General features: G+C 32.0%; 3 protein-coding genes across 5 annotated transcripts; 2 read left to right on the plus strand and 1 right to left on the minus strand.

The window, feature by feature from the left end:
- The first annotated feature begins 181 nt into the window (after positions 1-181).
- LOC114398613 lies at positions 182-1307 on the plus strand. The gene is made up of 4 exons (XM_028360810.1): positions 182-283; positions 417-612; positions 647-1047; positions 1131-1307. The coding sequence occupies exons 1-4, from the start codon at positions 182-184 to the stop codon at positions 1305-1307; spliced, it is 876 nt and encodes a 291-aa protein (XP_028216611.1).
- Positions 1308-6278: 4971 nt separating this feature from the next.
- Positions 6279-13265, minus strand: LOC114425721 (transcription factor-like protein DPB). The gene is made up of 10 exons (XM_028392675.1): positions 12701-13265; positions 11902-12231; positions 10053-10132; positions 9658-9701; positions 8506-8568; positions 8276-8422; positions 8079-8147; positions 7795-7893; positions 7137-7207; positions 6279-6912 (listed from the first exon to the last, which is right to left on the minus strand). The coding sequence occupies exons 2-10, from the start codon at positions 12123-12125 to the stop codon at positions 6693-6695; spliced, it is 1017 nt and encodes a 338-aa protein (XP_028248476.1). The 5' UTR covers positions 12126-12231; positions 12701-13265; the 3' UTR covers positions 6279-6692.
- Positions 13266-14918: 1653 nt separating this feature from the next.
- LOC114425731 lies at positions 14919-22018 on the plus strand. Of its 3 annotated transcripts, XM_028392700.1 has the most exons (17): positions 14919-15151; positions 15247-15575; positions 15665-15698; positions 15829-16100; positions 16189-16255; positions 16350-16744; positions 16810-16876; positions 17079-17293; positions 17394-17564; positions 17668-18070; positions 18146-18246; positions 18360-18403; positions 19524-19764; positions 19930-20077; positions 20293-20393; positions 20478-20561; positions 21622-22018. In XM_028392700.1, exons 1-16 carry the CDS (start codon positions 15106-15108, stop codon positions 20532-20534), a joined length of 2691 nt encoding a protein of 896 aa, XP_028248501.1. In that variant the 5' UTR covers positions 14919-15105; the 3' UTR covers positions 20535-20561; positions 21622-22018. The 3 variants fall into 3 exon arrangements, with proteins under 3 accessions (XP_028248501.1, XP_028248487.1, XP_028248494.1); XM_028392686.1 differs by lacking the exon at positions 20478-20561 and having other exon boundaries at positions 20293-20420; XM_028392693.1 differs by having other exon boundaries at positions 20293-20561; positions 21622-21757.
- The last annotated feature ends 3036 nt before the right edge of the window (positions 22019-25054 follow it).

The following is a 25054-nucleotide window of genomic DNA, read 5'->3' on the forward strand; positions in this document are numbered from 1 at the left end:
ATAGGAACACAAACTATTAGGTTGTAGCTTTACTTTGAACACAAACTATTAAGTTTTGCTCAAAGTTTCTCCTACTTATGTGTTTGAAGCCCTTAAATTTAGTCACTCGTTAGAATCCCAAAAGGATGCTAAAAAAAATTAGAACCCTGTAACCTATGTTCATGTTGTGTTCTTAAACGTCATGTGTGACCTCAATCAGACTAGGAGGTATGCATGGGGAGCTGCTGGCCTCATGCATATGTACGATCACCGTAATGATGCTAGTATCAGCACTAGCCGACAAGTTGCTGGTTACATCACGTTGTTATAGGTAATTAACATGTTTTTCATTAGTTAATTACAAAAATATTTTAATGAGGGTATTTTATTTTAGACGTTTATTTGAAATTTGTATGATTTTCATGTAACCTCTATAGTGTTGGATATATGAGCACTTTTCATCAGTTGCGGAGTGTAACGCTGATCCGAATTACGACGAGGTGTCACCACGTGCGTGTCGGTGGATTGCCACAAAGAAGACTGTGAAGAAGATATCTACAGTGACGTACAGGCAGCTTGGATCGTCTCAGAATTCCAGATGTCTGCTGGATGCCATATGGGGAGCACTGACCGGTCCAGGAGTTTCATCTTATTTCATGTTTTTCAGGACAGCTCCGTTGGGGCCCTGTTGCTGTCAGATACAGATCGGAGAAGGTTATGCGTCAGTTCGGATACGTCCAGAGTATTCTTGCACACCCTGTCGATTCATGGGTGTCATTTGATGACGTAGACGATAGGTGGACGCACTACTCAGACCATCTTGCACCAGCAGGTGACATATGTGTTGTGTCAAGTCAATGTGCGCCCGACTACATCGACCGGTTCTTCATCATATCGCATTCATTCATGACTGCACCACAGACATCAGATCCTCCTCGAGATGCATCTGCGACACAACCCAGACATATCCCTCAGGTGCCAGAGTCACGTGTCCCTCAGGAGTCAGCAGTAGCAGCATCGACACATGCCGATTTTGATGCTGACGAGCCCAGACATGCAGTGATAAGTGTTACTATTTGGTTAGATGTATGTCATTTACTTGGATTATTTTGATATTAATTTGTATAATTCGTTTGTTTTTAATTTAACAGGAGGTTTGCCATGCCATCGTCGAGACGTTGGAGCATCATCTCAGCCTAAATGAAGTCACGCCAGGCACATCGACACATAAGGCCATCCAAAAATGTCTTAGGATTGTCAGGGGTGTTACAGAAGACCGCAATGTGTATGTGAGGTCTCAACGTAGGTGGCGCACGGATCAACCATAGTTTATTTACACCTTTGATATTATTAGTTTTGGACGATGTATTTGACTGAACATTTGATATATTTTAAGTTATTTTGGTTAATAATATTAGCGTTAACATTTACATGTTATTTTTAAATTTGTTTAAATTACTTGATTCGAAATTCATTCCAAATTCATTCGAAATATTATGAATGGAAGTAACTAAATTAGAAATGTTATATTATTATTGCCTTAGTAAATTAGAAATGTCATTTAAAAATTAAAACATATCTACATTATTTATTACTAATTAATTAATTTAATGAAAATTTGTTTAAATAAAACTTAAATTTTCAAAAAAATATAATATGTTGTGAATTAAATTAATCCGCAAAAGACTTATGGATCAAGTTAATCCACAAATAAGATAGGATTAGTTTTGGGATTTTTTAACTATACTGGCTGCAGGTGCAGCAGCAATAACCTTCACTTCCTCAAAGTTGCCAAATTCAAGTTAGTCTTCCCCCCTATGAGGATGTCCTCAAAGTCGTTACGCTGTCAAATAATACTATTCAATAGTAATTTTCAAAGGACTTAGAATTTTTACACTTAAATAAGTATATTATAGGTAAAATTAACTTTCAAATAACATTAAATACTAAATTTATTAAATACATCTTTCTATTATTTTGTAGAGTTGTAAACAATTAATTCTTTATTATTTTAAATATTAAATTAAAAGCTGATTTGCACATTTTTTTATTATGATTTATCATTATTGTTATAATTTAAATAATTAATTGATATAAAGCATATTTTATAATTAATGAATGTCAATTCAAATCACTAATTATTAAACTTTTTATTGTAGATCAATTTATACGTGTAAACCAATTTTGAATTTCATTGATAAGTGCCTTAATGTATACACCTAATTGAAATAACTAGTTATTGAGAAATTCGGATTTTTTTTTTAAAAACCACTAGTTCGTTGATGATTTATTTTAATAAATTAATTAATTTCTAAACAATTAAATAATTTGTTATTGAAAATTGGGAAATTAAAAAATTAGTTTTTTTATAAACATTAAATAATTAGTTATTGAATCACTATAATTATTATGATTACAGAATAGAACAATTAATTATTATCATTTTAAAAATATTATTAGAATTTCAATTTTCATTATAATAATATATACAGGTAATATAATTCTCAAGATAATGTACATAAATATTAAAATTATGGAAAGAGGAAATTGAAAAGAATCTTGATACCTAATACAGTTTTGTGGAAGGTGTTGCCTAAATTAAAATTACCTCACAATTGATATTTAATGCAATGATAATATTCATAAATTGATTTGTCATTAATTTGATTTTTAAATTATAAATTCATAATAATTATAATTGTAATTATAATGATTATTAGGATTGTTTGACAACAATATTTCAATAACAATGGTCCATGGGTAAATAATGACAAACAACAATCCAATCAATTAGTAATTGTATTTCAAATTCTTTATGTTATTTGTTGATTTGGTTATTTACATGAAAATAAAAATAAAAATTATATAAATAAAATAATGTTTAAAAAAGAAATTGTGCAAGCAAATTAGTAGTGTTAAATTAATTATTTCAAGCACAAAGGATGTTCATATACACTATGTATATGTGGGGTGTTTTCTGTATTCATTATCTTTCACTTTCATACTCTTTTGCAATTCCTTAATCCTCTCAAAGAGGTTGCATTTTAGGTATTCTATTTTTTTGGTTATTTTTACTTCTTTTTCATAGGGTTCAGGGTTATTTAACATAAATTTGTTTTTTTTTCTGTCTTATTCATCTCAACAACGGTTGGGTTTTGAGTATTCACTTTTTTTTTGTGTTATTCCTCTTTTTTGTATTTATTCATCTATAATTTACTATGATATTTTGAAAAAAAAATTGTTACTGAATTAGTTTTAGAAATAATTATGCATTTCATGTTATTTATAACACACATTTGGAAACCAGCTCTTTATATAGTCGCAAAAGAGGGCAAAACTCTAATTAGTGATGATTAGAAATGGTTTGTGTCACAAATAGAATTGCAGCAAAGTCATCTGTTGAAGTCGTGTAATTTGAATGATTTCCATTTACTTTTAGTCGTGTTTCATTCTATTAGAACAATTGATAATATAGTGTTGTTAGTTTTGTTGTAATATTGATTATCATATGCAATAGTGTGGAAATAATGTTATTTTTACTATCATTTTCTTCTTATGATATCAAGTTTCTATCCCTTTTTATCATCTTTATAAACTCAAATAAAATGTTCATATTTCATTTGGATAATTTATTTGAAAAGAGTGTGAATTTAATATACCTGTCAAGATAAATATTGTATAAATTTGAGAGAGATTATGCATTTAACTACTATTAAAAGACAATAATTTGATAATTATTGCTAATTTTGAAAATTTTAAATAATGTGGCAAAATTTTTTTTGGCGTATAATAGGAATGTTTTATTGCATAAAAATAAATCAATTCTTGAAATACTTTTCTAAAAAAATAACTTATTGCTAAACACTTTTTCGAATTATAAGTTACAATTGAAATTGGTATCAATGTAATATATATGGTTTTTTTTTTACGTAAATATATATGGTTAAAAATCTTCATTATTCAAATAGATATAGTATTACCTTATTTGAAGGGTTTTTTTTTATTGGCTCAAAGATTTTTTTTTTAAAAAAAAATCAGGATCTCTTGTTCCTATGGTAATTGTCCCACGACAATGGCCATAAGGGCCTGAGTCAAGTCTAGTATATATTTATATCAACGATATAAAAAAAAATATGGTAATTGTCCCACGACAATGGCATTTGGTACATGATAAATTTCTAGTTTTCCATGTTTGGTGAAACGATATTTTTGGGAAATGATTTCATGAGTTTGCTTAATCCTCCTCAAGCAGCTGATTTTTTTTTTTTAAAGTAAATTAGCAAGGATAAAAATTAAAAATAGAAAGAAAAGAAAAAAAAAAAACTAGTGACTTGTAAAGTTTGTTGAAATAGCTTCTAAAAATAAGTTAGAAGTCCCCTTTTAAAACTAGTACTAACTTATAAACAGTTAAATAACAGTTCAATTATTAATCCGCAATTTTTGTCTCTTTTATTTCTTATCCTATATTCACAGTGTAGCATAGATCTGGAAAATTGCTTGGGCTCCAATTAAAACTGAATGTAAAGCCTATTATTATTAAAAAAGAAAGAAAGAGAAGCATCCGTTGGCAATGATGATGATTACCCATAATCGTCTGAGAGAATGGAAACAATTTTCCCATATCTAGCGGAGGGGATGCGTTCCTTCACAAACGCTCAAACCACTCAGAGAACTCCAAATTTCACCCAAGCCATTTCAAAAGCTATACTTCTGAAAATGCCTTTCTGAAATAGCTATTATTATGAAAGGTTTTTATTTGTCCTGAATAGACTATTCTGAATACTAATTGGTGTTTTAGAATATCTATGTATCACTCCAAATAGGCTCCTGGATTGCCTATTATATAATATATTTGAAAAAAAAAAATATTCCAGAATACTAGTTTCGTAATGTATTTAAATGTATTGTGTTGGAAATTATGTTTTTCGGAACATATTTAAATGTGATGTTTTGCAGATTATAAAATGTCACCATTCTGATACTCACGATCACATTCAGGATGCCGTTGTTATCTTACAGATTATTATAACTAATAACTAATTAAAAAGTTTTAAAATTATAACAAAGCATAATTTCTTTCTAGTAGTTCTATTTTTAAGGTAATTTAAAGCAACTTGTATATTTAATGTGTTAAGTTTAAATTTTTCTTCATACAGTTTATACAAAATAAACTAAAATATATTTTTAGTTCATAATATTTAGTTTGGTTTCTTATTTTAAAAAGTTCAATTTAATTTTTTTATTTTTAAAGTAGTTAAAATGATTCTTCTAAAACAATCATAATTTTTTACTTTGGGAGATAATTTTGATCCTTTTTGACAAATTTAATACATGAAACTTGTCTTATAAAATTCACTTACATGAAAACCACATAATCAAATTGACGTTTGAATCAAGAAGGACAATAAACTTGGTGAAAATCACATAATGAATCACACAATATCTAGGAAAGAATATATTAATTTTTCAATTTTTTGGTTTGACCGTCAATTGGATCCACAGTGGGGCAATTGCCCCGACACAGTATTTTTTTTACTTAATTTGCTAAGTATCTTGTTTTTTTTAGTCTATTTACTTTTTTTTATAATTATTAAAAAATCATACAATAAAATCTTATTTTGAGCTGAATTTTATATAAAATTGATCTCACCAGCCAGTTACGCCAATATTTTTTCATAAATTTGGCATTTTATTTACGCATAGTCAAGTTCAATAGTTGATTATGATAATTAAAACATGCACTTGCAAAGAGTAATTATATTCATGCTATGCCTTAGTGAGATAAAAGTATACCACAAGCTTGTATAAAATTTGTGAATTGTAGATAATTTATAATTTTTTATTTGCAAATGGATAAAAAGCATGAGAAACTTTGCTCTCCACAATCTAATTTTATCATTTGGAATAGTGCAAATATATATTTAACTTTAACGTCTATCACTAGTTTAACAAAAAAGGTTAGTCTCACTATATAACAAACTGAGATCTGAATCACCATTAAATAAAAGTGTTTAATTTAGTATCTGACAACACTTTAAACAAAATTATCTCCAAGAGATGATACATGTACAATACATGGTTCACCAAAAAAATTGAAAGTTTTCATCTCCCTACCAAAAAATAACAAATCTAGTTATGCTTTAAACCCTGTAGTCATGTACCCGTACATAGGCGGTATTTGCGATCATAGGAATTTGTCATTAAAACAAAACAGCTAAAATGCTATGCAAACAAAGTCATCATTTGCAATTAAAATCCATTTTTGGCTCGACTTTCAGTTTTAAAAGAAATTATTCATCAACCAAAAATCACATGTTCCATCCTTTTCATATTACACATAAGACGGAATAATTTACACTAAATATCCGTGAAATCCAAAATTAATCCTACGCTGATGTATAACATTCCATGATCTCTATGGGCTAGTACAAACCAATTTCTCTATTATAAGTACAAAAGGGCAAATAATACACAGAAAATGTGGGGAAAAAATCAGTTAAGGTCTTAAGGTAGTAAATATGGATATGGTTAGCAAAGAATTTGCCAAAATCAACCCAGAAGAATATAGACTCATGCATACTGGTTCGCTTCTAACCTACTGAGTGAATTGGCTGTACTGATTAACTATTATGAAGGACAATTAATTACTGACAAATTACTTTACAAAATATACAAACATGCTTAAATAAGGCAATGCAGTACAAAATTGCATATCAATGCTCGTTCTTAACTCTTGCCTTCAATATTCCAGGGAGTGGTGGAGATGAAGGAGGCCTATTTGGAGGGTTTGAAACAGAAGTAGGAACCTGTGCATATATGCTAGAACCTTCACCACCATCTGTAGGATTGTCTGTTGTATTATCATTATGAGATCCCTCACAAAGTTTCATTGCCTTGAGAACATAGTTATCATCATGCAACTCAAAGGGAGTGCTACAGAGAGAAAAACAGAAGAAGACGTAAACATACAAGGAAAAAGATTTTGAATTATAACAAGTTCTAATAATAAAGATGCTATGAAAATGACACATGTTCAGATGTTTGACCATAATAGTATCACTGACGCTTGAATGTATGATACGAAAGAATTAGAATCACTTTCAGAAAGTATATGGGAAAGATAACATCATTACTCTTACAAAAAGAAAGCCAAGTACCTATTGAAATCAAAATGCACAAGCTGCATATCTTCTGATATTTCCACTTCAACAGTTGCATGGGGGCGTGTCTACAATTTCCAAAAGCCAGAAATGATATTTTTATTAAGAACATGTTTGAGTAATAACTCAATCAAATACTTATTCCATAAGCTTTTATCAAATAGGAGTTTATTCATAAGCTTGACTATGAACTTGTTGAAATAAGCAAAATGAACAACATATTATGATAAGTTCTTCCTAAAAATAAAATTAACGAATTTGGAACCTTCATAATGACCATCTTAACCTGAGTAAAGTGAGCTCAACAGTGTAAATGAATAATATCCTTCGACTGTAATAATAATAATAATAACTACATTTATTTTCAGTTGACAATTTCTAACCAATGTCCATACTCCATAACAATGGTGGAAAAAAAATGATCATAGTTAATTTACCAAAGAAGCAGTAGTGAGGTCTTGTCTGATAATAATTGATTGCATGTAATCTAAACTTTAAGGCTTAAGCCAACTGATTAAGTAAATGCTGACTAGTTATATTAGACTTAAGACTAATATAATGTAAGCATTATCTGACAAATTGAAGATCCAAAGGCGGGAAATGAGAAACAATTTCTAGTGGACAAAATAACCAAAAACAGTACATCATAGCATACCTGCACCAGAATGAAGGGCAAAGATACACCTCCATTGGGAGCATTTCCTGAGCTATATAGTTGCTCATTTCGTTGTATAAGTTTCTGAAGACCTATGTACTACATAAATTAATACAAGAAGTTAGAAAACAGAAACTAATCATTATGGACAAAAATCATATGGCCTTCTTATAAACCAATTGCAAATTTCAAAACCCAAAAAAGAATAAAATCCTTGGGCTTGCAAACTAGTAGGTACAGGAGTTCAATCCCAGATTAAATCCACTAGAAAGAGTAGTCCTTACTTGCTCCTCCAGCTCTTGCAAATAGGCTGCTTTCTTTTCAATTCTATTCCTTAGCCCAAGACGCTCCGACTGTTGAATTGATAATATTAGTTAACATGATCCTTTTATTGTATTTTTAGAATAGCCGAGAGCATCATTGTAAGGAAAGAATAAGCAACTCAGCCAAAAAAGAGTACAACTTAATACTGTTTGCAAACCTTTAGCTCTTCCATATCACTTAGACTAGTACGAGGGAGACCCTTCCATTGTATTTCCTTTTTATCCTTAGAAATAATATCCATTGCCATGAGAACATTCAAAGCATCATACACCCTTCGACGAATGTTTTTCTCATCATATTGTTGCTGTCAAATGTTAACCCCTAAAAAATAAGTCCATAAAATTTAACTTGACATTCAGTCTTAAATAATTTATACGAAGAAAAAACCTGATCAGGAGTTGAAACACCATTGATTGGATCAGCAAATTCAGCCACAAGTTCATCAGCTACCTAAATATAACCACAATCCACATTGAATTTTAAAAAAATAAACTAGGAATAGGTACTATATTTGAGGAATTCAAACCAGAATTTTTGTGACAAGTTGAATTACAAAGAAAGACATGAAACGCACATTCTCAGCAGTTTTTTTTTTTTTCAGTTTTAGAATATCTATCTTCAGAAAACATTTCCTTACAATACAACTTGTTGGAAACTGTTAATATTCTAGGACGTTGCATTTTATCATTTTATGGTTATTGCTCTTACATGAAATCTCTCTCTGAATTATTATATAAAGTGAAGCTGCTGGGTGCTTCCCAACTGAAGCATTATCTTACAGGTAGTGTTCATTTGCTAAAGCCTACAAGAAAATATATGAAAATGAAACCATGTAAGGATGTATGATGCACATATAACATCAGTTCCTAACCTACATAGTTCTAAATAGCACATAGTTCCCATGCCATATCTACTCCCAATCTACAACAATAGTATCAGGCTGATCATTTTCCTGGTGTAGCATCAATATGCCTCTGTATTTTCTCAGAAGTACCAAGACTTGAGTACTAACAAGTAACAACTCTTGGAAAATCTTAACAATAAAAAAGCAATCATGAGAAGATAACTTCTCTGTGGAATTATATTATGCTATGTGTTCCTCTATGAAATTATATTACATCCTCAATGTAAAGGCTTCCCTTCAACACCATATACAGATTGTAGATCTTGAAGAATTCTCAAGAACATTTTATAGGCATCTAACAAGTCAAGAGCTGCAACTCATAGACTCAGGGATGGTTATGCTTGATGATCAAGAAATTATAAAGAATAAAATAAAATGAATATAAACTCAGGGAATTCTGAGGACAATTCCTTTTTATCCAAAAGTAATTTATTCAGTGCACACAATTTTAAATTAAATACAACACATATTAGAACTTGAAACATGCATGCACACACGCATTGACAAAAATATGTTAAGAAATTAACTGAAAAATGCAGGAGCTATAATATACAATCATTTTACATGCATATAACCTATAAAACTGAAGCCAAAATTAATTTCAGTTTAGCACAAACTGACTTAGATTAACTGACCTCATTGTAAGTTGTTCTTCCCTTGCTTTCTACCTTCTCACACACTGGACAGCCAATAGATGGGAAATAAAGCCAGTAAGGAAATATATCATCATGACCTCCACAAAAATAATGACAACCTAAGGAGCACAAGCAACTAAATACCACAGATTTTTTGTCATTAGTGCATGTTTGGTAAAAGAATATTTCTGTGCAAACAGTTCTCTGAAAAAGCTGGTAAAAAGCAGTGATTCCTTCAAAATAAATTAAACCAAACACATACTTAGCTTCTTAGCTTCTCCTAATCTGCACAGCAGGCTAATGCAACTTTGAAAGGCCAAAGCCGTTAACTAGAGAAGTCAGTGAACCTTTTCTTTAAAGAACAAAAATATCAAATTGGGTTATAGGTGAAAGACCTTTCATACTAAATTGGCGGAGACCTCTTCCACTCTTATCACCTCCAATAGCACGTTGGCCCCTCTTTTTCTTCTTGCTACTGTTTAAAAATTCATAATGGGTAAGAATCAACCGTATGCATATATATATATATATATATATATATATATATAGAGAGAGAGAGAGAGAGAGAGAGAGATAGATTTTCATGGCCAATATATGTAACTTAACAGAAAGTTTTTAGTAGATAATTTTAAAAAAGAAAGTACAAAAATTAAAGTTAATATTTCTTACTGCCAAAAAAAACTAAGTTAAGCATAAAGACACTTTCCTATCCCTCTATATAACTATAAACAAGCCTCAGATGATTTCCCTGATTCTCAAGAGTATAAGACAAAAAAGAAAAACCTCCCATATCAAGAGACATAAGCAAACTTCTTCGTACCCCATTGCCCAAAGGCTCTTCGCTATGCGAAGGTATGGGGGAGGGATGTTGTGCGCAGCCTTACCCTTGCATATGCAAAGAGGCTGTTTCCGGATTCGAACCCATGACCAACAAGTCACCAAGGCACAACTTTACCGCTGCACCAGGGCTCGCCCTCCAGACATAAGCAAACACAAATTTAAAAAAACTCTTAAAGGCCAGGATCACCATCGAACAATATTCACTATTCTACTGCATGCATGCAGATATTCAAAGAGCCTTCTATTAAATTTTTGCCACAAATTCTAAATTGCATCAACAATACAAGTCCTCAATCAGTTTTGGGTGACTCTATGGCATATCATATTTGGCAAATGGTTGACAGACAAACAAACAAAAAAAAGATGGCCATCTGACTATGAGTGTCACAAAACTACAGACTGATATCACATGCATCAAGAATTAAGAATTTCATATATCAGAACATTTCCTCACATTTTTACATTTAAAAGACTACTGCAAGCTTTACGATAAACTGAGAGAGAACAGAGGAGAAAAAGAAGAAGAAGAAAGCTGATATTATTGATCTGAAAAGTTAGTCGGAGTTAGTTACAATTGAGGTATTTATAGACCTCTACACAGCTGAACTAACCATAACTGATTCTAACTAATCCTAACTGAATTCTAACTAACTGATCCTATTAAGATGCAGTTAGAAAAGTCCTTACACTCCCTGAATTACTGACTAACACTAGATGGGTGTTGTTAGCAAAAGCTAACAGCCCTTACAGTAGTTATTTATCACTAGATGGGTGTTGTTAACAAAAGCTAACAGCCCTTACAATCAATATAAAAAACTGTTTTCACAATTATACATTTACATACACTGATACAAGCCTTGAGCTCAGAGAGAGCTTGTTCTTCAAAATGCAATTGTAGAGGAAGACAAGTCTTTGAATGGATTCATAGATACAAATGGAAAAGCAAAAATCACATGATAATGCTTTTGTTTTATCTGAACATCTAATAGGTCTAATATTTCCACCAAGTGGGTTCTCTAGGAAAATGAAAGCAGCAGAAGTAATTATAAGGGCATAAGAGAAGACCAGCTGATTATTTATTTTAAGACTGCTAACAAAGAGAAAACTTTGAAACATTTGTCACACTAGTATCCTTCACAGGAATTCAAAAGATATTTTGATGATCTGAAAATGAGTGTGTTTTAACTATTTTCCTTTTCTAATTTGATCTTTACAAAATTATATCAGCAAACATTTAATAAATTGTTTGTTAGAAAATGACCCAAAACAATGTTTATTTGAAAGGTATATTCATGGGAAAATGTCAAACCCTTCAAAAGAAAATTTATAAGTCAAATAGCATCTGCATCATAGCACATCGCATAATTATTCATTTACCACAAGCTCAAAGGATAGAGAACTCACGCAACTGCACCCTGTGATCCAGCATCATCACCATGTATGTCAAGATGGTTTAACCTAAGAAAAGTGCTATCACTAGCAGGTGTTGCCATTGTCTGTTCACTCCGGCTGGATGGAGACCCCAAACTTCTGCTTGTTGACATTGATTGACCTGAGATAGTGGTTCCACGGCCTTGCATCTCCTCATCCTCTTCCTCCCAAAATGTTTGCTGGGGTTGTGTTCCCATGTTGGTAAGTTGCTTACCTCAAGGCCTGGCAATAAATCCTACCAAGGGAAACTGAATTCAATTGAACAGGAGTTGACGTAAAGCCAAACTACTCAGTATGAACTCTCTGCACAAACCATTCGAGTTTCGAGCATCAGCATCAGAAATCAGCATGAGATAAAATGTAAAAAAAGGTGTAAAAGGAGAAAATCATCTAGCATCCACCACATTGCTAACATAAGACGCGCACATAATCCATTAACTGGTTCCACACTCATTCATACTGATATAATGAAACTGTATAAATAGTGAGAAGTTGCATTTCTACAACAGCAAGCGATAAGAAGAATAAAAAATAGCACAGCAAGTGTTGTATGAATAATAAACAAAAAACAAACAATTTTGATAAGACCTGTCCAAATAATTGTTTAAAAGCGTTATCCGATAAGAGAACGAATCTGAGAAATTTAAGAAGCCATAATTGAGAAAAGGAGGAAAATAAAATTGACAAATTAGCTTCCCCTAAATGTTAGTTATCAACACCAAAGCGAGGAGGTGAATGAAAAAATCCACAAATTAAGGCTATGAACACTCACCAAAGACGTTGAGCAGTGACGACTACAGAGTCAGAGAAGACCTAATGTTGAAGATGAAGCGAAAGAGAGAGGGACCACCGGAACAAGTGTTTGCGTGTACGAGAGAGAAAGAGAAGACATGAGCAAGCTTAGGTTTTAGCGTGCTTTAAAAACCGAACCGGACCGGAACAGTAAACCGGTTCATAATTAAAAACGGCGAGAATTTTATTTTTATAAATAACCAATATTATTATGGAACCGAAGCTCAAGCGAAAGAGACGTAAGGTACGAGAGTTCCGTCGCCGGCAGCACCGCAACTCCCGAACTCACACCGCAGGTAAAGAAGACTTGTGGCTAATTAGTGATTTGTCTTTACTTAATTTCTTCTTTAATGATTGATTGGTGATTTGATATCGCTTGATGCAATAATCGTCGAATGAACGGAGAAACGAAATCATTAATGTATCAAAATGGTGATCAACGCTCACTTCGTGTCATTAGCTGAAATGCTGAATGGTACAGTGAGGGAAAATACTCATCCCCTTCCCACTTTAAAGGGGACGGTACGTGAGATGATTGAATTTTGGATCTTGTGAACCTTTCAGGCTTGAGAATTGCTTAGCATTTTTCCAAAATGTGGAAAATACCAAATGTTACAAATACAGTAGAATTTTTCCATTTTTGCAGCGACATTTTTTTCTCGTACAATTTCCGTCACTTAGTGTAATTTGATTTTGTTAGGGGTGGGGTGGTTTGAAAGCATATTTGATATCAGGGGTGTACGTGTATTTATTAAGAGTATATGATAATTTTTGATCGATTTTTCGTCGGAAAAAAAGGTAACAAAAAAAATGTATATATTGGACTTATGGATTCCCAATCTATATGTGAACCATAAGATTTTTTTTCTTCAAAAATATAATTTAAATTAAATTAATGGTTTAAGAAAGAATCAAATTTGTATCACCTATATTATTAATATAACATTTAAATCAATTTAGTTAATAAACAAATTATGTTATAAATAAATAGTTAATTTATATAATAAATTATGTTATAAACAATTTATAATACTAAAATATTTAATTTATATTTAATGTATATGTAAATTTATATAATAAATTTTGTGATGATTATTTTTTTTATAATAATTAATTTGTTTATATATATAAATTATAAATAAAAATGATAGGTTTAATAAATATTTACATATGTAAAAAAATATCAAATTTATTTAATTATCAATTGTTATAAAAAATATCTAAATACATCATTCAATAAATATCATATTTATTTAATTTTTAATCATTATAATAAACATTTAAATACATTATTCAATTAAATATCAAATTTGTTTAATTATCAAATTTTGTAAATAAATTAAATGAATAAAAAATATCAAAAAAAAATAATTTTAAAAAAATTAAAACATATGGATTCATAAATAAATTTTAAATCTTAAATTTTGATTTCAATATCTTTTATAACTACCCATTTAATATATTTTTAAATTTAATTTCAATCATTATCTTAAACTAACAATCTTATTATATTTTAAATTTTAGTTTCAATATTTTTCATAACTACAAAATCAAATATATTTTTAAATTTGATTTCAATCATTATTTTAAACTAACAATCTTATCATATTTTAAATTTTAAATTTTGGTTTCAATATTTTTTATAACTATAAAATCAAATATATAACAATATTGGTTTCCATATTTTTAATATATTTTTTATAACTACTAAATCATTATCTTAAACTAACAATATGATTATATCTTAAATTTTGATTTTCATATTTTTTATAACAATATTGAAAATTAATTGTTTCACCAATTTAATCTTAATTTTAACCATCTAATCTTAATTTTAGCACTCTAATCTTAATTCTAGTAATAACTAATATATTGTTAAATTTGATTTCAATCATTATCTTAAACTAACCATCTTATCATATCTTAAATTTTGGTTTCAATTTTTTTTATAACTACTAAATCAAATATATAATAATTTTAGTTTCAATATTTTTAATATATTTTTTATAACTACTAAATCATTATCTTAAACTAATCATGAGTGATCCGTATACCCCCAACGGCGTCGTTTGTAGTGAATATGGGCCAATTTGGGGTCTGGCCTGCTGGGCCCAATTCCATCGTGATGGTGCCACGAGCAGACAGGTACGAACGCACTAATGCGGACGCATAGATATAAGAACACATTTTTTTTTTTTTTTCTAATTACAGAATTATTACTCTTCTTTGTCTTGTCTTCTCTGTTGGGAGCAACGTTGCTAGCTTTGATTTCATACTCTTTCTGTCTGCTAAGTTTGTTATATAGATAGGTCCAACTTTCTTGTTTGGTTCTAGATTTGGGTTTGTTGCAAACAAGGGAAACTATGCGTCCTAATTAGTTGCCTCATGGATCCTTTTGATGATATTCTACCAGTGGCTCCTACCGCACGTAGTAAGTGCCTTGACCCCAATGATACTGGAAGTGGGAAAGCTTCTTTTTTTTTTCATCATGCTTATGTCATGTGGTTTTATTATATTCTTCTGTAGCTCGGCCGGGTGCCAAGTTTATTCCAAAGGCCAAATCGAAACAGCTTCCTCGAAAGGAAATACCGGTGTCAGAACATGCCACCTCATCTAAGGATGGAATTTTGGGGAATGAATGTCAAAATGCAGTTGCTTCAGCGGAAGAGTCTAAGGGGTTCATTCATCATACACAGGTAGAAATTCCAAATTCGGGGGATTCCACAAATTCTAAACAAGCTAGTGTGAAAGGAGATACTGCAGCCTTGGTGGATGATTCCACAATCACAGCATCTGAAGTTGATGCTAATCAGAATTCTATAAACTTTTTAAAACCAGCATGTGAGGTTACTGAGGTAAATGTCATTTTTTATTGATGATTATATTGATTCAATCTTAACATGTATTTGTAACCTATTTTTCCTTAAATTGTTTTCAATTTTAGGGAGATCCAGTAGACTTTGAGGGGGTCAATAATGGTAAGTTATGCGCACTCACATTGCTTGTCTGTGAGAAACCACTCTTCTTCATCTTGGACTTGTACAAGTCACAATGTGAGTCATCAATTAAATTTTGTTTGATTAATTTTGTATCTCTCACGTGATTTAGGCACAACACAACCAGTTCACCATGCTAATGCTGTAGAAAATGAATTGAATAATGTGGCTGCTCCATCTCCAACTTGCTCAACCATAGATAGGATGAAAGAACAACCTAAAAATGGGGAAGATTCATTTCTTGATAGCAACAAATGTTTGGAACTTATTGACAATTCAATCCTAGTTGGAATGGATTTGGGCTTCAAAAGTTCTTCAGATGATAAGATTGCAATAATTCAGAGCAACTTTGATTTAAAGTCAAACTTTTGTAAAAAACAAGAGGTGGATTTTTTTAATTTGCTGTCTTGTTTCCATTTAATTCTACTGGTTAAGATGGACATGATCAACTTATGGAGGGAATACATTTCAGGGAGTATCTGCAGAATTTGAATTGGATCCTTTCAGCAACATCCTCCCTAATCCTGTTGCTAGGAATGGTTAGTGATATTGATGATTTGTAAATAATTTAATATTTTTTGTATCACTGAAAAGAGGAGCTATCTGTATTATTTTTTTTTTTTTTTACTGTAGTTCATAAATTTAAACCCAAGATTAAGCCACGACCTAGAGCAGGCAATGTGCCAGCAATTGCTTCTGATTCATCTAATGTTAGGATGGAAAAATCTGTTGAGTTGCCTACATCTTGCACAAACAACTTTCAATCTTTTCTGTCTTGTGGTGATGGCAGTGGTGGAGTAAACCAATCAACCAGTTTACCTTTGCCAACATCAGAAATTCTTAGGACAACTGAATTACCCAAGAAGTTTGATGATAGTAGCTCAAGTATTCCATTTTCTGAAGACAATAAGAGCTTGGCAGCTGCAATTCCTTCCCAGCTGGATTCCCCAAATGTAATGCTTTCAGAGGATGCAGTTCATAATGGAACTACAGATTGGTCTTCTAGTTTTCGTAAATCACCCGGAGAGGTAATGGAAAAATTAATATCGGTTGTTATTCTATTCCATTAATTTGCTAAACATTGTACTTACAGGCTGCGGACATTTTTTCTGGGCTGGAATCCCTTCATGACTTTATCACCCAAGCTGCCACTGGTACAGGTGAGTTACTATATTCCTTGTGATTTACCAAATTACATCAACTCTTTTCATACTTCTTCATTTTAGGTTTCAAGAGCACCACTTGTATTGTGCTGCTGCCTTTAAATCTCACTGTTATGGTTGACTGGCTCCCAGCCAACTGTAATTTGTAAGTATGTGACCATGGGTTTTTCAGTGGTGATTGGAAAAAATTTGTGTGTAGGTAAACCAGCCCTTCATTCTTTCAATGGGAAGAGTGGAGAAGAAAATTTTGTCACACCTGCTTCTAGTTCTATTAACTCTTTTGGGGAATGTGATATTACCCAAGCTCAAAGGTGTCCTGAGTATCATACCCCCCAAGATTCATTAACCTTCAATGAAGCCGCAGTCCTCAATGAGGATAATACTCACTCTAGCAATAGGAGGTCGGAAACAGAGGTGAAGTTTATATTCAAAGATATGATAATTTTATGTTAGTTCTAAATAACTAATTGCATTTTTATTGAATAATGTTGATCATGATTATTATTGGTATCAGGAAATTGTGGACTTGAATCCTGCCTGCGCGGGTGATGATGTGATTGATTATCAATTCATGAAATCTGGCAAAGATCCAACTGGAATTCCAGTGCATGAAGAGTTGACAAATGCTGCAGATAGTCCCACATTGGCTGATTTTTTGCATGCAGATGTTACAAGGGAAAAAGAAGTAAATATCAGTTACTGTGACTTCTTTTCTTTTCTTTTTTCATTTTTCTGATTTTAGAATCTGATTGTATATAACTTTTCATGTCATTTACCATTCTTGTCAGGATTCTAATAAGAGAAAAAATGATGGTTCAACATCATGTTCTCTAAGGAAGAAGAGAAGATTTATTGCTGGTGAGGAGGATAAAGGTGCTAAAACCTCAAGGCAGCTGAGAAAACAAGCAGCTCATAAACCTGCAAACAGTTCATTCAATGAGGATGTTGAAGATAATAATGACCTTGACCCTCCTTATAATTCTAATGGAGATGAACTTCAAGAAAATGATGACGACTATGAAGTCAATTATCCATCCAGGAAGAAAAGAGTATCAAAAAGTTCACAGAAGAAATCTATGGCTAAAAGTGGAAAAACATCTCAAAAGCCTAAGAAGGCTTATGAAGATTTAGAAAAAACTGAGGAACCTCTCAAAAAGTTCTCTCATTCAACCCGACGAAAAAAAAGATGCGGTAGAACTTACTAGACTGTTTATTTAATTTTCATCTTTGGTGATATACTTATGCAGAAGTGTTTCCTTTTCCCAGTGGACAAGGCTCTACTGGAAATTCCTGAGGATGAACTTGATCGTTTAAGAATACCTATTAAAGATATTATTTTACTTGAAGAACATAGGGAGCGGCTGGCGGTGTGTATACTCTATTCTAATCCTTTTGTTGCAATGCCTAACAATTGTTATTCTCATAGTATGGCACTATGGCTTAAAGTTTCACCAACTGTTCCATTTGTTTTCCTATGTAGAAAAAAGAGGCGATGACTTCAAATATTTCTTCCACCAATCAAAGGTACTTAGCTTTAGTAAGTGTTTACATTTACATTTTATTTAATTTTCTGGTAATATTTATCTTTTTCTAATATGAACTATATAATTATATTGCAAAATCAACTTATTTTGAAAAATATACTGGTGTAAACATCCTATTTACTACAATGTCTCTGTAATTCTTAAGCAGAATTATCCTATTGAATTAAGGGATATCCGAAAAAATGGAGAAACTTTCAATAAAGGGAATTTCATGTTCCTTTTTATCCTTGGAGGCATATGAGTGCCCTGCACAAAATCCATCTGATAGCTTAAATTGCATCTTCTCCCTTTCAATGATTCTATGAATTCCTTCACCAATTTGTCCTAATGGGTTTTGACTGAATGGATTGGCATTCTGTCGTACTGCACTATTTCAATTGCTACTTTTGTTGGCTACTGTTGGGCTGAGGGCATGAGTCATGGAGGTTGATAGATGTGATAGTGGTTTTTCTTCCACCAGTCCATGATGATGGGAGGAGGTTCTGGATGTTGACTAAGTTTGGATGTAAAAAAATCTAACATTTTATCTGTTGGATGGGCTGCCATGGTTTTTGCGGTGCTGCTAGGTGTAATTTGAAATTGGAGATAGGGAAAGTTGGGTTAGGTTAAGGAGAGGGATAAGGGGAATTGTTAAGGGCAAGGTGGGAAAAACAGAAAAGTCTAGGTGGATATTTAAATGACATGGCATGTTTTTATTGGTGGGGCATGAATTGAGACACACTAACGGGACAGGTGATTTAAATCCATTAAGTTTAGGGCAATGAGGGTAAGATCCTTTATATTTTTGGTATAATGGTATTCATCAAGGTACTTCATGCTGTTGGCTAACTTTTTAGTATTTGAGAACAAAATGGAAAAGTGAAACATTATATAGAAAATGCACTGCATATTATCCAATGGCTGTTGTTACTTGTTACTGTCTCTTTTTGAGTGCCATGTGGACTAGTAAATAAATTTCAGTTTGCATAATATTTATTTGCATTGGTGGAGATTCTCTTCATGAGGTCACTGCATATTATCCATTGACTGTTGTTACTATCTCCATTGAGTCACGTGTGGACTAGTAAATAATTTTCAGTATGCATAATATTTATCTGCAGTGGTGGAGATTCTCTTCATGAGGCTGGTGCTTATAATGAGGGGGCTTATAATGAGGGAGCTTATGATGATGGAGCTTATAATGACGGGGAGTTCTTAGGTTCAGAAGATGGTAGAGACCCATATGATGATCAGGCCAATGAAGGGATTGCGTCAACTTCTGTTTTACTGAATTACCAGTCTTTCAGGGAAAAGACACCTAGGGGGAAATGGTCAAAACAAGAAACTGAACTGTTTTATGAGGTATTTGTGTAATTCTCACAAGATGTCTGGCATTTTTTTTCTCTCTTAAACACAACTATTCGCATGGTAACTTGGTTTTTTCTTGGGGTTGGGAGGAGGGGGATGGAACAAAGAGCTGTACATTACAGTAAATTACCTAATTCCTTTATTTTTATTTTGATATAGGCTGTTAGGGAGATGGGCACAGATTTTTCTATGATACAAGAGATTTTCTTCCCTAATAAATCACGGCATCAAATTAAGTTGAAGTACAAGAATGAAGAGCGGCAGCAGCCTTTACAGTTAACTGATGCTGTAAATAACCGTGCAAAAGGTTTTGCCATTTAATTACTGTTTTGTGCTGTTCTCTGCCAGACTAATGTGTTTATTGTTTAAGCAATCCAGAAATGATCCTCAATATTACTTCTATGACTTGTTTAACTTATCATGGCATATATAAGTTTAGAATGGTTAACTTCATTGCTTTTCATTTACTCTTTGATGTGCAAAATAGTTATTCTAAAGTAAATTTATACTCCTTTCTTGTAGATCACCCTCATTCTAAGTTGTTTATTGAACGACTACAACTAGCTTCTGCCAAGGCAGAAGACCCCTGTAGAGATGCCTCAGATTTCGTGATGGCGGAGGAGGTTGTGGACCTAACAGCTGGAACTAATGTATGCACTTTTGGCCTGTTCAGTTTATCTTTTAATATCTCCCTTCTTTTAGTGCAGATAATTGATGATTTCACTGGCGGCTTATTTATCAGAGAAATATTCTTAATTGCATGATGTTTGCCTGTGGGGATGTGGAACATAGTAGGTCCATCTACAAAAATTAACATTTTTACTTGGTTCTGACCTTCATTTCCTAAATGCGTTTGTGAGGTTTAAAGCTTTTTCTACCCTAAGTCATTAGTTCAATGCTGATATCTTTGGCTTTAAAGCTCAGATGGCCAAGTTACTTATAGTATATTGCTGCAAGGGTGATAGATAACTTGCCTTGATTATTTTCTTTTTAAAGAAAAGCAAATTTAGTTCTATTTGTGCAATTTAGCAAATTTGGCAGTGTTCATAAATCCTCCAAGGGATTTTAATTCAAATGCAAAAAGAAGAAAAACAGGTTTAGAAACGGAGCTCAGAAAGCAAACATAATTGAGTACGCAGAGGAACACCCTGAACCAATTGTGGGTTGTGGGCTGTGCACATCGATATATAACTGAAAACTTGTTACACCAATATGCTTGGCATGAGATTTCCTTTGTGTCCATGAAGCATAGGGATATAGGAACCATATTCCACTTCACTATCCTGCCTGTATGTATGATTTGACCATATTTGGGTTTTCCTTTTGGGGTGCTGCTCCAAACTCAGTTTTGTGACATGTTTGGTTACGCTTAAAAGTATGTTTACACATTAAATTTTTACCTGAAAACTCAGTTTTGTAGAAGTAAGATTGTTTTGGCAAACGGTTAATTGTAAGCTTTAATCCGAACATACACAGACAATATAATTGTCACAACTTCCACTTCTTAATGATTGATTGAGGATATCCTTAATTTGCCCACACACTGGTAACCTTATGACGTCTAAGGGTATATTTGGTAGTTAGATTTTAGAGGGAAAAGGAAGGGAGAGCAAATACTTTACTTTTAAATTAAGATAGTTATATAATCGTAAAAATAAATAAAATATCAACACATTAAATTTATTATGTTAATCTATTACTATATTTTGTTTATTTTAAAAAATTATTAAATTAGAGTATATTTATTAGAGATGAAAAATTAGTGCTCCGGACATCATAACTCAGATTCTCTAATGTTCTATTCCGTAATTGGCCGTGCTAATTTCCATAAATTGTTTTATCTAAATGAAGGAAGAGGTTGCGGAGGTTGCAACAACAAAGGAGGATGCAGATGTTAAAGAACAGGAAGATTCTGTAGCAGTTCCTAGTCCAGAGCAATCTGATGACAGTGAGGATGACTTTCAAAGATGGTCTCAGTACAAAAGTGGCTATCAGTGATTAGTGATAGAGAATGAGATATAAATTATTTTTATCTCATTTATTTTTCATTATAGTTAGTGTGAAATTCTTTTAATTGCTCAATAGTGAAATCATTTTTCCATCTTCCGATCCCATAGTCCAGGGCATTTATTATTTTTTTTTTCAATTTTGCATACAGTATTTTTCTGAAGAATGTATTGTGAATTTGTAATCTACATGCGACTTCATTAATTCCGTATATAAAGAAAGAAAAAACCTCTTAAGTAACTATCCAGTTTATTATCTAGTAACTGCCCATATAAATAATGGTGGGAAATTTTTGTTATTCGTGCTTAGCATAATAGATTTTAAGGGGTGATTCTTTTAAAGATTTTGTCTTTAAAATTCAGCAGAAAATCTACTAGAACAGTATTTTAGAATTAAAAAGATATTTAACTACCAGGGGAGTTCTAATATTTAGTCTCTTAAATGAGTGATTAGATTAGAATCAGGATTTGACTCCTATGTTGTTTCTTCTCATGTTATTCTTGTGTTGTCTTTTTAAAATCATACAGTTTTCATGATTTTTAAAATTAAATGTCACCATTAAATATTAATACAGTTGTTATGTATTATTATTTTGATAGGGCAACACAGGAACAACATAGAGAGGGATGATAGAGAAACCAAATTCATTAGTCTCATGAGTACTCGTGAAACTTTGGGAGATAAAAGATTGGCTGTCATTTGATTGTGAAGATATAGGAGACAAAGAGAGAAATTTTAAAATTATGTGTGGATCGTATGCCTTCTTTTCTCTGCATTAATTCAAATATTTTTTTTCAATTCTTTTATATTCTTCTCTCTTTCACACAACCACAATCAAATCCACCCTTAAGCAGACATTGAGGAAAGGTAAACCAATGTGGAGATTGGTGGGCTAATAGAAAGAAACATGGCTCAACTACAAATACTTCTTATGGAGTGGGACTCTAAGTCCTCCCTAGATTAGTTCCCTTTTGTTAGCTGACGCCTTGGACGTTGTTCTTATTCGTAACTAGTCTTCTTGTTTTGGAAGTAGTTTTTAGGAGTCTCTGAAATTAAGCCTTTAGTATTCAGAAATGCATACAATGAGTCTGTTTGTTTTTTTTTTTAAAAAAAAAAAAATAAGATTTGCTTCTTAAAAAATATAATATTTTTTTAAGAAAAATAATTTACACAAATATATCAAAAAATCATATTTGTTATAATCGTTGCTTGTATGTGAATTATATGACCACGCCTATACATTAAGAAGAGTTAGTGTAATGAATAAGGAGTGTTAATGTATTTTTTTTTCAGAAATTAAAGAGAATTAATCAGTGTAGTAGATAATAGCAAAGATTGTGTAATTTCACAAAACTTTATAATTTACTCTAGAAAAAAAATTCAACATTGGAGAATTACGGAATAGAAATTTTTTCCTGAAGACAAGCTTGATTAGGCTTCCTCGGGCTAAAAAACATTTACCTGCAGGCAATAATTGTTGCACCATGGAATATACCCACTTTATTCCCTTTAGTTTTAACCAATACATGGTTTGTGACATGTAAAATCCAACGCTACAGGCTGGCAAGTGCATTGCACAAATCACTCGGACTGTTCCCCAAGGTACAAGATTCTTATGTTAGTCGATCGCTATAAAAAGCTCAGGCATTCTCAGAAATAACTCAATTCCGAGTAGCACAGAAGTGCAAAATTCATTATTCACGACCTACATGTATCCCATTTTAAATGATGAACACCAATTCCTGAAATGCAAAAGTTAGAAATAAGTATTTTTTTGGTATTGACCACACGTTTTAAAAGAGCAAGTATAGTATTTTGCAACAGTTCCATGTTTGATATATTGGCAAATTTTTGCGTTAGTTGTGGAGGACTAAACTCAACTCTCCTTTGCAAACAGCTCCATGGAAAGAAGCATCTGAAGGGAAAGCCTATTTCTTTGGTCACACAAAGTAATAGCATTTTGTAAATAGTATTATGCTTAGTTAAAATAGTAATCTGATTTACACAGATTCTGGCCTTTTGTCACTTGTGCAGCACACTTTCCTTGGCAGTTTCGGTTTCTTTTGAATGTGATTCTGTCATTTAAACAATAGAAGAATTAAGTTGGACATACATTGAGAGCAATTTCAAATCATTGACAAAGAAAGTTGTGACCTTCTGTTTTTCCAGTGCTTCATAATGCGTCATCTCCTTCCACTTACTCTTGCGTAGTTTTATCGGCCGATTTCCAACATACTTTCCTGAAACCAAGACATCATAGTCAGGATACATATTTGATTGCATTTGCCACAATATTGTCTCCTTACATTGACTGGATTCAGAGACAAATTGGATAAGCCATTAATACATTCATGAATAAAAGAAACAATAAACCATCATGAATATGATTTTGAATTGTAAAGCTATCAATCTGTAGTGAATCTTATGAGGCATGAAATATCTATACTGAATCAAAGCACTAGTCACAAGACTAAATGTACTTAGACATTACAGAGAAATACTTAAAAGAGAGTCCCATCTGAACTTACCAACCATTCATTTCTTCAACAGCAGCAGCAACTTTTGTTTTACCAACCGCTTGTATCTGACAACCTAGACAAGATCAAACATATATATCTTCAAATCATTAACAAGACCTACATTAAGATACACAAAAATATTAACAACTCTGTTCCTTCAAACAAAAATCTGAAATGATATCATTAAAAATAGTCAAAGTAGTTAAAATTTACTTATATTTGAGTACAATTTTTTTCCTTATATATAAGTACAAAAATAATTTAATAGTATAAATCTGAATAAATAATCTTGAGTTGTACCTATTCATAAAGAGAGAAAGAAGGATTTCAAGAATAATTAAAAAAAATTACTTTTCATCTTCACTATTTATTTATTTTATTAAAATCTAATAATTCTAATAAATAACTAATTTTAATCATTAAATTTAACTATACAGCTTATCCAATTATATTGAATTAAAACCATGCTAAATACTGAAAAGAGCTTGACCTTGATCCTCCAAGATAGCCTCCTATGTGATCTTTAAAAAAAAAAAAAAAAAACAAAGGATAGTTTTATGTGCATCTAGCAAAATTGCTGGTACATCTAACAATTTCACACTTTTTCCATTTTAGGAATCAGATTGATCCGTATGAAGTTGATTCGCTGGGTGCGCATAGCAATGTCCAAAACCAAATTGTTCGTTTCAGCCCAACTGCAGCTCAACTACGACCCGACCCGACCCGTTATTCCAGAGTTCACAACTTTACTGGTTACT

Source organism: Glycine soja, chromosome 1, assembly GCF_004193775.1.
Source record: "Glycine soja cultivar W05 chromosome 1, ASM419377v2, whole genome shotgun sequence".
In the NCBI taxonomy this organism is placed as follows: Eukaryota; Viridiplantae; Streptophyta; class Magnoliopsida; order Fabales; family Fabaceae; genus Glycine; species Glycine soja.

Excerpts from the sequence above, each read along its gene's own strand:
- LOC114398613 (XM_028360810.1), top strand. The coding sequence starts at position 182 with ATGTGTGACCTCAATCAGACTAGGAGGTATGCATGGGGAGCTGCTGGC. Across the intron at positions 613-646 it reads CATATGGGGAGCACTGACCG|GACAGCTCCGTTGGGGCCCT; the intron begins GTCCAGGAGTTT and ends CATGTTTTTCAG. Across the intron at positions 1,048-1,130 it reads CCAGACATGCAGTGATAAGT|GAGGTTTGCCATGCCATCGT; the intron begins GTTACTATTTGG and ends TTAATTTAACAG.
- LOC114425721 (XM_028392675.1), bottom strand. The coding sequence starts at position 12,125 with ATGGGAACACAACCCCAGCAAACATTTTGGGAGGAAGAGGATGAGGAG. Across the intron at positions 8,569-9,657 it reads GAAGAACAACTTACAATGAG|GTAGCTGATGAACTTGTGGC; the intron begins GTCAGTTAATCT and ends GGTTATATTTAG. Across the intron at positions 8,423-8,505 it reads GTGTTTCAACTCCTGATCAG|CAACAATATGATGAGAAAAA; the intron begins GTTTTTTCTTCG and ends AACATTTGACAG.
- LOC114425731 (XM_028392686.1), top strand. The coding sequence starts at position 15,106 with ATGGATCCTTTTGATGATATTCTACCAGTGGCTCCTACCGCACGTA. Across the intron at positions 16,101-16,188 it reads ACTTTTGTAAAAAACAAGAG|GGAGTATCTGCAGAATTTGA; the intron begins GTGGATTTTTTT and ends AATACATTTCAG. Across the intron at positions 16,745-16,809 it reads TTCGTAAATCACCCGGAGAG|GCTGCGGACATTTTTTCTGG; the intron begins GTAATGGAAAAA and ends TTGTACTTACAG.